This window comes from Cicer arietinum, chromosome 2, assembly GCF_000331145.2.
Source record: "Cicer arietinum cultivar CDC Frontier isolate Library 1 chromosome 2, Cicar.CDCFrontier_v2.0, whole genome shotgun sequence".
Classification (NCBI taxonomy): Eukaryota; Viridiplantae; Streptophyta; class Magnoliopsida; order Fabales; family Fabaceae; genus Cicer; species Cicer arietinum.
The window spans coordinates 51,295,601-51,310,903 of record NC_021161.2 but is presented as its reverse complement, the minus strand read 5'-3'; the positions used below and the strand labels follow the sequence as shown (position 1 = coordinate 51,310,903).

Below are 15,303 nucleotides of genomic sequence, written 5' to 3'. Positions count from 1 at the left end.
GGGAAACGTGACATTTCAACGTAAGCCATGAAATTTATTTTGAACTGTTGGCGGATGATGCTTTTATTATTATTATTATTATTATTATTATTATTATTATTATTATTATTATTATTAATTAATTAATTAAAATAATATCATCAACAGTTATTTCTACTCCTAATAAGGTAAAATATAAAAATAAAATGACTAGTGTTACATTACACGTACCTTAAATAGTTTCGTCCTCGAAACTCTAATGAATAAAAATGTGGGTCTTACATTCTATCAACCTAAAAATAGTTTCGTCCTGAAAACTGACACTAAAGAGTTCATAGATATAGCACATTTATCCTATCTGTCAATAAGAACTTATCTATCATGTTGCAATTATTTCAAAACTTATCAAGCCTAACATCCACAACATTATTCTACAAATTTACAACTCTAAAATCACATTTACTAAATCTGATATTACTCTAATCCTACCAAGAAAGCTTTAAGTCATCTACAGACCGAAACCTATACACAACACAAGATTTTATTTATAATCATAATTTCAATACATGCTAGAGAGTCAAACATTTGTGACAACTTTCCACGAATATACCCAACGTGTCATCGTTCTCAACCCACTATAAAGTGTTCTTACTTTTAATGTTCAATCTTTTGGATCCAATACTCTAACTAAATTCAACTTGAATTATTCCCACAATATTTTTTTTCCATCGTTGCTCTTATGGCTAAAAATCCAATCCATATGATTTACTACTTAAATTCTCACCCCTTTATGGTTTAGTATCACTTACTCGTCAACTACAACTCACAACTCATAAACACAAATCATCTCTTTAATTCAAAAATTTAATTCTTAACACACCATTTAAGATGATCGTCTCTAATGTACTCTTAAACCTCAACATCTTTAATTCACCACAACTTCGGTCAAACAACGCTATTTTTTCCATTCACCCCATAATAATCAATAATTAAAATCACCTACATTGATATCTTTGATCAAGCCAATGATTGATCGCTACAAATCATTATCATTCATTTAATGTATGGTACTGTAGAACATAAAAGTTTAAACTTATGTTATCACATCCTACAAGTATTCACAAATTTGAATTCTTGGTTATAAAATACATATTTTTACTTTATAGAATACTCTTAAGCAATTAACAAGTTCATACCTACTCAATCATGCAACTATTAATAACTTTACATCAACCCAAAACTACTTAATAGTATCATAACTGTTTAATATCATGAATGTGACTATCATAAAATTCATAGCTAATGTTCTACATGTCGAATTGAACACGACTCAATCATTTATTTTGTTCCCTCGATAATTTTCTTCTCCTAAAGTTTTGGGTCATTAACTAACATACAATATTAATTGCAACCTCTATATTACAACCCCCACAAAATCCACTAAGTTTCAACCACGCTTCTGTCGCGCCCCTCTGATAATTCAATTAAGAACATGATTTGTGTTCTTGTGCAATATGCACACAATGATTAGGTGAAGAAATATTTCGATCAAGATTTGAGTGGTGCATAAACTCACACACCATCTCTTGAGGACTTCCGAGTCACATGACCAACACTAACAAGACTAAAAACTATCCCACTAACCCGCAGTCCAATCTAGATCGAACTACTCTGATACCACTTGTAACATCCCGCTTTTTCGAGACATTAACTAACAGAATTCTAAACGTAAAAATAAAAATTCGCTTTTATTTATTTATGATTATTTTAAATACTCGTTTATCTTAAAATCAATTAATAATATTTTTAGTTATATTTTCAAAAATAAAGAATCAAAATATTTACAATCACTAAAAGTAAATTTAATACGTTAAACAAAAGAGACTCCTATAGCCAAAACTCTTGATATTTTACTACCCAAACATAAATCCTAGTTGGTCATAAACTTTGGACTTGTGGAAAACTCGCCCAACAAGTCTAACCCCAGCACAAAAATATCTCGGAGCCTCCAACTGCATGCTATTGTACTTCCTCGCATTTCTCCTATTGGGTTGACCGTGACATTATTCACTCAAGTAACACTATATATGACGTCCTGTCAAATGTAAGGGTCATCTCCAAATAACAAACATAGAGCAAATATGCATGCATATATAGTTGTTATAGCAAAATATAAATAAATCTTATATTTCATTTAAAAGTTAAAAATCACAACGCACCAAAGATACAAATCAAAAATGCACAAATCCTATTTGTTAGACTATATGTCAATGCATGATTTCGGAACATCACCTCCCTCGCAAGGGCTTCGTGGGTCCTTCCAAGCAACACCACTAACTCAAAATCCCCGCAAGGATCTGTGGGCTCCAACCAATTATGGACGCACCACACAACTTTGGGCTCCAACCAATTATGGACGCACCACACAACTATGAATGCATGAATGAAGACACTTTTGTTAATAACAATATAGATCACTCAACCAGTCCCAAAATCATCCAACCTTGTCCTAAACCAACTTAGTTTAGACACATCCAACCTTGTCATAAACCAACTTAGTTTAGACACAGTAATCACCTTGAATAACCACAACATGTCAAACACAACCATTATAACAAGTATAATATAACATTCATTTTCCACAATCTGGGCATATCAAGCACAACCATTATTAATATTCATTTTGAAGATAACACACAAACAGAACCAATACATAACATCACGATACATTTATATCACATATAATTCAAGTAGGAAATCGGATGGACTGATGCCCTTACCGTTACTAAAGTTGTATTTAGAATTATGCTTCACAAACTTTTGTCTCACTCATTTCAAACCTTCTGTTGTGCGATCACGGTTTCTCCCTCTCTGAACGTCTTTTCGCCGATCCGACCATTGAAAACTTGGATCTGAATGCTGCAAACCTTTTGTCCAAAAATCAGCCCGATCCAACTATTAACGAATGCGCAATCGATATTTTTCTGATACTGATTTAACAAATTCGGGAATAGAGTTACTCATCTCTTTTCTCTTTTGGTGGTTGCCTTTTCTATCAAAATGGTCTCCCTCTCCTTCTCTCCTAAACCCTTCCCTCTATATCCTAGATGGAATGCGTCCGTTTTGTTTTATTCATTTTTATGGGTAATGTGATATTAAGTGGAGTACGTGACATTAAATGGGTAAATGGAGAACGTAGTATTAAGTGAGAGGGAAAGTGGGGAACGTAGTACTAAACGGGAAACGTGATATTAAATGAGGAAAACGTGGAATGTGATATTAAGTGAGAAAAGTGGAGAACATTAACCCATGAGTGGGAACGTTAAGCCAAAATGGGAAACGTGACATTTCAACCTAATTATTTTGAACGGTTGACGAAGGATGCTTTTATTTTTATTTTTATTTTTATTTTTATTTTTATTTTTATTTTTATTTTTATTATTATTATTATTATTATTATTATTAATTAAAATAATATCATTAACAATTATTTCTATTCCTAATAAGCTAAAATATAAAAATAAAATAAAATGACTAGGTGTTACATAAAGGTTAGATTGTGTTGTATTTTGCACTAACCTAATTTTCATGAAATCATTGTCAAGTCTCACTTTTGTAACTATCTTTTGATTTATTTTAGACCAAACCGTGTCCAAACAATTTGTATTTTGAATTATGAACTAGTTCCATTTGAAATCATATAAAATAATTTAAAATAAAAATTAAATTTGAATTTATTATATACTATTAATTCAAGAATATTTCTTCTACTGGACTATATCTTCTAGATTATATAATTTTGTCCATAAATATCGTACAAGGAATCAATCATTTCCAATAATTTTCTCAAAAACAAAAAATTCCAGTAATAATAAAATAATTCAAAAAAATTATTGCAATACAAATATAAGTTATGATTTATAATAAAAAAATGAAAAATTTAAAATGTCAATTTATGGACGGTATTATATCGGCTCAAAATATGAAGAAAAATATTTTAAAAAATTGAACTTGTTTATTTATAATATAATATATAAAATCAATGTATGTAACGAAAAAGTTCATACGACAACTTTTAGTTTACTATATAATATTTTGTTAGCTAAAACACAAAATAGTACTTTTTTATTTTAAATATTGATAAAAAAAATATAAAAAAAAACTAATACTATTCTTTAAGAAAATAATGTAACTCCCACTTAAATCATTCATTTCATATTTTCATTAGCTAAATGCAACAAAATCAATATATATATATATATATATATATATATATATATTTCATAATAAACTTTTTTTATTATTTTAACAAATTGATACAAAATAATTTTATAAATAATTTCACTTTATATTTTTCAAAATAATATTTTATATTAAAAATATAAATAATTTATTCAAATGAGATTTTTGGAATTAGATTATCAAATATTGTGTTACTTTTAATCTACGTTCACAAATTTTTAATGATATATTCAATATCATTCTTAATAGCTTAAACAAATTAGTGGTTATATTAATTTTGTTATGTTACCAAAAAAGAATAGTTTAATCATATTTTAGACCAAAAATCTCCTTAATTTTTAAAACTTTTATTTCCAAACTAACCTAGTTCTACCTTAATTCAAAGTGATTGTGTATTATTTAATTTCCTTGCCAAAATAATAATGACATATTCAATATCATTATTAATAGTTGAAATATATTTTTTATAAGTAAATATTAGCAAATTAATAGTTATATTAGTTTTTATCATATTTCAAAAAAAAAATTAGTTTTATCATATTTTTTACTTAAAAACTTTCAACAAAGTAACCTTAACAAAATTTTATATCACTAAAAAAAGGTATTCTGAAAGGCGTTACATATTTATGGAGCATTATTATATGAATATCATAATATAAAATATTATGATTGATTTGTATTTGTTAGGTAACAAGGATAAAGTAAAAGTAATTTTTAAAGTGATTGTGTAAAATTTAGTTAATAAATCATACACTTCATGTTGGGATATTTTAAATTTTAATATTCTTCTTAATTTTAAAATTGATAATTAATTATATCATTAGTTATACTAAACTTTTATAATTACTTTTGTAGTGAAAAATAATTTATTATAATATATTCAAACATAATTTTAAATTCTATTTGCGACAATTGATCTTCATCTTTACAATAAATTATAATATATCTATGCAATTAATCTATTATAATATATCCACTTATATTTGGTTTGTTTAATGAATTTAACAATTTGAACCCGCCAACCCGAGCTGGTAACTAGTTATATATATTTTTTTTTAAATTGTTTGACAATCCCATCAGTCCAATATAATTTCTTTACTTTTTGTCTTTAGATTTTTAGCTTCTTGAAGCCGCGTTGTCGTCCATCTTCTTCTTTTGTTACGTAGGTGCTCACAATTGTTATGAGTTTTATACCAATTAGTTATAATAAAATATTATTAATAACTAATTTTTATATGAATGTTGATGCAAGGTATTCATGCGTCTAAGCTAAATACTAAATTTTTCTCGCAGTTTAATATTTATTTTGTTTTGGCCTTATAATCTCGTATATCCATACTCATAAAATTTGTATCTAATTTTTGAATTGACTCTTTCAAAAGAACAATTTAATATTTGAGTTAAATAATATTTATTTAAATGTTGTATTTTGTTATAGTTTTACATAATAAAGGTATGGATTAAAAGCTTATGGTTATGTTTATGATAAACTTAGTTTAAATTTTTACATTTGTTAAATATCATTTTTTTTAGTTAAATACTATTTATAAGCAAAAATGATGCTTATGCAAAAGCTTATGATGAATTTAGTTTCAATTTTTTACATCTAAATCTATTAAACAATTTTTTTTTATTATTTTATTTGAAAATAGTAAGTACTCTGACTATAAACAAATGAAGCACTACTATTAAAAAATTATGGTAGCTTAGTAAACTAAAATGGTTGGTGGGTTATGTGTAATAAAGAAAGCAAATGTGGTGGATCAAGTAGCAACGTTAGTTGTTTTCTCTTACTTTTCTTTTTATCTTCGAAATTTTCTAATTATATTACTGCATAGATTTGAGATAAATGGAACGAGGATGGTGTTCAAGATGACTCCCCTACATTTGACATTCTTAAATGGTGGAAAGGAAAAACAAATAAGTATCATATTCTTTCTCACATAACTAGAGATATTTTGGTTACTCAAGTGTCTACTCTATCATATGAGTCGTAATTTAGTACAGGAGGTCGAATCCTCAATTCATTTTGTAGTTCATTAAATGTCACTACTGTTGAAACTTTGATTTGTACCCAAAATTGGATCAAATCTCCTAAGAAATTTGACTTAGCAGCTGAGTTGGTTGAAGTACAAAAGATTGAGTTAGATACGAATGTTTTATTTTAACTTTCAAATTGATTTTCCTTTATTTGTGTTTATTCTTTTAATCATTTGGTGTGCTAATGAGATTGTGTATTATATTTAAAATTCTAGAGTTGTCTGAATTAGTTTCAATTGATGTTGGGGTCAGTGCTGCTAAACTTAACACAATCACTACTACATTTTAAGGTACTTGTTATTGCTTTAGTTAATGCATATTTTATTTATTTATTTATTATTTCTCCTTCTTTATCTTCTCACTTTTATTATTAATATTTTTTTTGTAGATTCTCAATTGTTTCCTTCCATATTTTATTTTTGATGATGAATTTTTATATTTTATTAATTTACTGTTGTTGAATTTATTTATGTATTTTAAGATCGTTGGATTTTTTTTTGTGAGAGGTTGATAATTTTTTAAAAAATTGCATGATATGAAGAAATTTTATAGTTTTTGATACAATCAAGTATTAAATGTATTTTCATTCAACATATTTTCCCGTAAAATAAAAAAAAAATTATTTATGTATAATCCGTCAACCAAACTCGTTCTTGATTGGGTCAGGTCAATTTGACTTAAATAAAAAAATACGGATTTAGAACTTAACTTAATCCAAAGATAATCCATTGGGTCGGGTATCATATTTTGTCAAAATTGACCCAATCCAAACCACGTACACCCCTAAAAATAACCATACAAAATATTCTAACATATCTCATTGATTGTAGTTGATAATTAGACATTATTTCTTACTTAATTGTCTCGCAATAATCAAATATCTAAAATAATTCTTTGACAAATATAAGATTGAATGATGCATAAAAATTGTTTAAGAATAGAACAAACCTTTTTGTTCATTCAAAAAATCTACAATAAAACCAATCACTATTGTATGCCAAAAAAGTAATTCATTCTTTATGCAATTTCAGTTCCAATGTATCATTCAAACACTCATTAATGCAAAATTTTAATTTTTCATCAAATATTTCATTTCAATAACTCAAACAAAAAAGAACAAATCATCAATTATCTTCAAAACATCGGAATGCAAACCAATTACTAAGTCAAATTGTATTTTTTTAGTGGAAATTTTAAAAGCTATTGATGACAACAAGACAATAATTGATTTACTATTTTAATTTAGTAAGAACATATCTGGTGATTCAATGCAAGTATTATTGTTTCCAATTTGAGAATATTTAATGTGTATTCAATGCAAGTATTATTGTTTTCCAATTTGAGAATATTTAATGTGTATGTTTCTTTGAAATTATTTTGCTACTATATAAAAAGGTTAGAATGTGTTGTATTTTGCTTGTCAAGTCTCACTTTTGTAACTATCTTTTGATTTATTTTAGACCAAAACCGTGCCCGAACAATTTGAATTTTGAATTATGAACTAATTCAATTTGAAATCATATAAAATAATTTAAAATAAAAAATTTATTTGAATTTATTATATACTATAAATTCAAGAATATTTCTTCGACTGGACTATATCTTCTAGATTATAAAATTTTGTCCATAAACTTATAAATATCGAATAAGGAATCAATCCTTTCCAATAATTTCCTCAAAAAAAAATCCATTAATAATAAAATAATTCAAAAAAATTATTGCAAAACAAATAAGTTATGATTTATAATAAAAAAATAAAAAATAACAAATAAAAATGTCAATTTATGGAGAGCATTATATCGACTCAAAATATGGAGAAAAATATTTAAAAAAATTGAAAATGTTTATTTATATATAATATATAAAATCAAAGTATGTCACGAAAAAGTTCATACGACCACTTTTAGTCTACTATATAATATTTTGTTAGCTAAAATACAGAATAGTACTTTTTATTTATTTTAAATATTGATTAAGAAAACAATTAATACTATTCTTTAAGAAAATAATGTAACTCTCACTTAAATAATTCATTTCATATTTTGATTAGCTAAATGCAACAAAATCAATATATATATTTCAAAATAAACTTTTTTTTATTTAAAAAATACAAAATAATGTTATAAATAATTCCACTTTATATTTTTTTAAATTGTCTCCCGATCTAAAATTAAAATTCTATTTGCAACAACTCATCTTTCTCTATGCAATAAACTCTAATACTTGTCAACTCACAAATTCCGATGTGACATAGTATCTTTTACTTTTGTTCTATTGTGTACAATTCTTTCATACGTTATACAATTTCAACTTCAATTTATCATTCAATTACTCATCAATATACTTAAAACTCTAATTCCTCGTTAAACATTTCATTTCAATAACTCCGACAAAAAATAATAAACCATTCATTATCTTCAAAACATCATAATGCAAGTTCAACTACTTATAGACATAAAGATTTATTTTCTGTTTTTCTACCACCCTCTTGTATTTGGTTTCAATAATGATAAAAACATTATGAAAAGCAACCAAACTACACCCATTTGTGTGACACATTCTCAATTCACCAAAACTTTAATAATATGATTCCTTGTCAATTATTGTTGAATATCATACGTATAACTTTTATTTTAGAGGTGAGGTTTTTTTCCTATGTTAATGCATCCTTCATAATATTATTTTTTTATAATTAAAAAACACAAATCATAATCGAACCAACAAAACGATGAATAATATTAAATATTTATAAATGAATAACTTTTAACCATTTTACTATTCTCTCGAAATTTTCTATATATTAAACATTCACAAACTTTTTTTGCTTATAATTTTTTGCAACCTACTCTATTATAATATATTAAAACAACATCATAAATTCTATTTATGACAAAACAGGGTTGTCTATGCCACGTACTCTAATATTTGTACAATCTTTCCTTTATCTTGTACTTCTATTTCATTTTGTTTCACCAAAATGTAAAGAAAACATCTTGAGTTATCCATTCAAATATAATTATTGCACACGTTATGCAACTTAAATTTATTACTTAATGACTTAGAATACACTTAAGCACTCTAATTACTTATCAAACCATTCATTTCAATAATTCACAAAAAAAGAACAAATCATTAAATATCTTCAAAGCATCACGCAAGTTTGACTACTTACACACATAAAGGTCCATCATATATTTTTTAACCACCCTTTTGTATTTGGTTCCATCAATGATAAAGATATTATGAAATGCAACGCATACTCCCATTTGTGTGACACATTTTCATGTCATAAATATTTTAATAATATTATTTGTCAATTATTATTGAAGATCATATATAACTATTATTTCAAAAATAAATAATATTAAATATTTAGAAATGAATAACTTCAAACTATTTCACTATCTTTTAACCACACTTGAAATTTCTTGATCCTATCAAATAATTATTTGAAAATTTCATTTCATATTATAATTATTTAGACTAAACAATAGTTAAAGTAATTGAAATTCTTCTTCATACAAAATACCTCAACTATATATATATAATATTAATTAAATATTATAATTGAAATTGAAAATATTATTTATTTATTTTGTGATAATTTTTTTAACAAATGGACAATTCATTATGAGATAGATATAATATTAAAGTTAGACTAATAAATATCTGTAAGGTTTAATTCAACTAACAAAAAATACATTTCATTAAACGTTTTTGTTTTTAGTTGACAAACTCTTGATGTTTCATGTTAATCCATTATAAGTTTACTATTATTATATATTAGTAGTAAGGGTTTTTTTAGACTTTTCTATTTGTAGAGGAGCAACAAAAACATTTGGAGGAGTTGAGAGAATTCTCTTATCTAACACAACAAAGTGAGTCTTAAGTCTGATTTCTTTTACCAACAATTCACTAACTACTAATTCAACATTAGGAAGAGTGGAATGATGCAAAATACAACCACGAAGGCCCTCAAAATCATCACAAAGAGTCATCATAAATCAAATCAAACGTTACTCCTCTCTTTGCTTAATGTACGCTTTGACAACTTTCAACTCAGTTAATTCCATAAGGGTCAATTGATCCCACAAATTAGTCATTGACGAATAGAATCCCTGAATGGTCATATTGTTCTACTTAAGGGCCCTAATGTCACTTTTCAACTAACAACATTTTGCAAAGTTAGACTAAATATACAAACGTTTCAAGTAATCCCAAATCTTTTTAGGAGTATCATATATGGTAATTAAGAGTAATTACGGAAGCATCCATTATCATTCACCGTTAACACTATTCCATTACCAGAATAAAATGAGTGAATAAAGTGTGATTTTTACGTTAGTAAAAAGTTATCATGTGTTTTTCTATTTTTTCCACTGATTAAAGATCATACTTTACAATCTGTATAAATAAATGCTACTTGACAAATGAAAGCTCAATTTGTTGAACATGAAGATAAAAATTGCAAATTTCTATGACAAATAATTCTATGAAACTGGCTACTACATACTAGTTTTATTGCTGCATCAATACACGTGTTAAGATGGAAAGAGACAAAATATTTCATGATCTTTCTAAAGAACAGTGTATATATTTGTGTGTTGAAAAAAGAAAAAGAAATACATACATGATGAAAACAAAATCATAGCTGATATGGTCCCATAAACATGAACATTGGCCATGTGAATGTTGGACCACTTCATCACTTGCTATTCATACACAACATGAACTTTTTTTGGTAGATGAAATCTGATTTCTCAATTATTGACATTCAAAACAAAAAGAAACAAAAGGTTTAAGACAGAAAAGTTCTTATAGCAGTTAAAGTATTCCATGTTATTATACCTTTAACATAATCAAGAAAACAAAGTACAAAAAGAGAGAACCATTACCACACTTGATCATTCATACTACATTATTTCATTTCACTACTGATATCAGTTTTCTTTGTTCTAAAAACTATGTCACCTTAGCAAATGTCTCAGAAGAAAGCTCTGCTACCATAAAACACGCGCGAGTTACTGCTTTTCGACGCCTGTAGTTTCTGTTCGGAGCTCGAGTTTCCTGAACTAGTTGGTCCATTTTCAAAGTCCATAGGAAGCTTCATTTTCGCCAATGACTCGGTAAATTGCTGCATACTTTTCATGTACATGTCTACAATATCCTGCTGCACCATCTTTGGTTCTGGCTCAATTTTCACACTCACAGCAGGCTTTGGAAATAACTCATTATGCAATGTGTTTGTCGAATCACTCTCACTGTCTTTTACATCAACACTTTTCTCTTTGGTGCCAGAAACTTGCTCATCTGATCTTGCAGCTGCCGAAGGAGAGGAAACTCCATTTGTCGACATGCTGCTAGGTGGAGACTCAACCTTATGAGGTTGGAAAGATTCAACACTGCATGCTGAGAAGCTTTTGACAAGTTGAACACCGGCTTCGGGACTGAGATTTTCAGTATCAGTAGTGGTTAAGCTATCAGTACATTTACTGTCCTCACATGGTATGCCAAAGTATTCCGAAACCATTAAGTGGTCTTCATTTGCAATTTTCGGGTCAGGGAATTCAATTTTATCTAAATCTCTCACAATCGACTCGCGTGTTTCGGAGTCCTTTTCGGTGCTATTTTGGTCTAATTCACTAGTAGGCATTGCAGAAATAGCCATAACATCGGGGGAAGCACCGTTGTAAGCAAGTGACAATTGAACAAAACCGGCCGGGGAATGGAATAGATCAGTTGAAGAAAGAGAGAACTCTTTCTCTAATTTTCCATCCTTCATGATCAATACTTCAGACAAAGGTACCATAGCAAAACCAAGCAATTGGTCTTCAAGATAATTCTTCACCCTACTCAGCATCCAAATCTCACATTTGAGAGAAGAATCAACCGTCCGAACACTTAGACGAAGGTTATCGTTAAACACAGGGTTCCTTCCTCCACCATTGATAATCTTAGTAGAGACAGAATTTTCAGGATCATTAGTCAAACAAATCTTAGCATAAACATCTTGCTTGTGATATATGCAAATGTTATGAATGTCTCTAGCTTGATGTATGTAAACATCAACTACACCAATGAATTCCTCTTTATTAGACACAACAAAAGTTTCTTTTCCATTGACTTCAATGTCCTTAGACAAAGGGCTAGAGCTTTGTGTTAAAACATCAGACTTATACTTCTCAACATCTCCTAGGACAATGCTCTTGAATGGTGACACAATAGATTGTGGAGATTCCATGATATCACAGTGAATACAAACCTAATGCACAAAAAGTAAAAGAAAAAAATTAAGAATATCAAGTCACATATGTTAAGAAAAGTTTAAACTAACACTACTAACGATTACAACTAGAGTTTAGAAGTTAAAACACAATAACCCAAAAACATGAGTTGGATTGGGAAAAACTAGAAAAATTCACTATTCCAACACCAAATCAGCCAGAAAAAGCTTGAATATACTAATCTACAACCTCAGCTTAAGCAGATCCAAAATAAAAATAAATTTTAGTGTTTTGAAGTATATAAAAAGAAAGGGAAAAAAGGAGTACAATCACAACACAACACAAGCCCCCAAATTTGAAATAAAAGTAGGAAGTTTCAACTTGAATTCCTCAAGTGGCTCAAGTGTTGTTAACTTAAAGAAAATAGGATTTGGTTCCTCTAAAGTGAGTAATATCAATTATTGATAATCAAATAAATCGTTGATATTATATGCATATGCATGACCCGTCATGATCGACTTACTTTACCAACTTCACACTTTAGAGGAGCCAAATTCAAAAAAATAAAGGGATTGAGATAAAACATCCTTCAAAGTTCAAGCCTTTAAATTAACCCTTTACTGCTAAAGATCAAACAAACTCATAATTGAGAATTTAAGGTCCACAAAACCATGGTGAAATCGACTGGTAAACTCGTCTGAGTACGAGTCGATTTCAGAAACAACAAACCTTATCCTTGTAAAGACAAATATAGAATTGAGAATCAAGAAGGACAAACAAAACCCAAATGAAGAAACATGAATTCTCAACAACAAGAACAAAACCTCACCCTCAAAATTGAAAATTTCTAGTAAAATACTCAAAACCCAGAAAGTCCAAAACTTAAAAACTAGCAAAATCAATAAAAGGGTAGTGCTAGAATTGATTAAATTCCAATAAAGCTACAAACTTTTTTTTCTTTCTCTGTTGTTCCACAGGAGTGAAACAAGGTAAGCAAAACAAAAAGGCACTATATTAGAGAATCACAAAACAAACTCACCTAAATTCAACTGAATCAGCTCTAATATCACTCCAAGTTAACACAGCAACAACACAAGAAGAGAGTAACACTACAAAAAAAGAACTAAACACAAGTTACAGAACAAAAAATAATGAAGAAAACAAAAATTGATTAAAAACAGAGATATGAAGTTGCTATAGTTTTACCTGTGTTAAGGAAAGTTCAGTTAAGTGAAAATCAGAGTGAAATATATTCCTAGTATGTTGTTTGTTTCTAATCCCACAATCAACGGGTACCTAGTAATTTGGAACTGTCGGGAACTTATGTGAGTCAGTGTTTTTCTTGTGTTTGTATAATTTGGAGATGAGTACATATACTACTACTATATAACATAACACAAATATTGCTATATTGGGTATGCTATGAATTATTATTATTATTATTTTATGATAAGGATATGAATTATATGTCATACACATATACAGTACATTCAATAAAATATACAAAAATTTAAATATTTTATTTAAATTTCACATTTATGATTAAACAGTTTAACGTGATGCCAATAACACGATAATAGATAATCTAATAAATGGATTTTAATATAATTTTAGAGTTTAGATTAAACTCTACACAATTTCCACAAAATTAACTTAGATAAGGAAGATTATCGATTAGTTATAAATATTATAAACATTGTATCAAATGTTATTTTGAGATTGGTGAGTGTGGAAAAGGATTGAAGAGTTCACCAATGAAAACGGATTGGTGTGCATTTTGTAGTTGGAGGTGGGACATTGATGTAGATGACTTTTTCTTACTTTTTTTTTTGTGTTTTTTCTTAGATACTTTTCTTATTTGTTATTTATTTATTTATTTATTTATTACATGTTGTACTGACACTGTCCCTACCTATGACTTTGAATGAGTGTAATTCTGTCTTCTTCTCCTATTATGTTGCCAAAAAATATTTATATTAATTCCTTCTGACAAATAATACAGTTATACTTTAATTTGCATTGATGATTGGGTTTTTTTTATACTAAAGATGGTTTTTATATTTCAATCATTGACATGATTGAATTTTGTTTAGTGTCTCAATTCCTAAATATAAGAATTTCTAAACAAATTTATGTGTCTCTTTTATAAGATTTAAAGAATCAAGTTCATTTATAATTTCTTTATTTATATAACTCTAACAATAATATTTATTATTTTGTAACTTTAGTTTTTATTTAATAAATAAAATTTTAATTTTTAGTATATTATGCGTATACATTATATAGTCTATATTATTATATAGTCAATATTTGACATAGTATAAATATATAATAATGTATTGGTAAAATTTCACAAATATTACATATATACTATTTGTTTTCAATCATTCCATATGTCCCGTAATTACCACACTAGTTATTTTTATCGTGGAGAAAAACTAAATGCAAATTTGATTGTAAAAGTATCTTATCTAAAAATTGCATCGATGATTATTATTATCTAAATTATTTTGAGTTTAATGAATACATGATGTTTTTGTAAATAAATTTTATATTGATATCTTATATGATTTATCTATTTTTGTATTTAAAGTGGAATTAAGTTAGGTAATTTAAATGAATACATGATTTCTATTGAAGAGATCTAGAGTATTGAATATAAGAGTAAAAATATTTTAATGTGTGCTTATTTAATTTTCTCTATTTGGTTTTCTTTTTTATAATAATGACTTAATTGTAATTTTTTTTATTAATTTACCGAATTGATATTCTTATTTTAAAAGTTGGTAATTTATTTTCTTCTTTCATATTTTTGAAT

General features: G+C 27.3%; 1 protein-coding gene across 1 annotated transcript; it reads right to left on the bottom strand.

The window, feature by feature from the left end:
* Positions 1-11,058: 11,058 nt before the first annotated feature.
* LOC101494649 (uncharacterized) lies at positions 11,059-13,867 on the bottom strand. The gene is made up of 3 exons (XM_004491398.4): positions 13,692-13,867; positions 13,525-13,594; positions 11,059-12,523 (listed from the first exon to the last, which is right to left on the bottom strand). Exon 3 carries the CDS (start codon positions 12,500-12,502, stop codon positions 11,246-11,248), a length of 1,257 nt encoding a protein of 418 aa, XP_004491455.1. The 5' UTR covers positions 12,503-12,523; positions 13,525-13,594; positions 13,692-13,867; the 3' UTR covers positions 11,059-11,245.
* Positions 13,868-15,303: the final 1,436 nt, after the last annotated feature.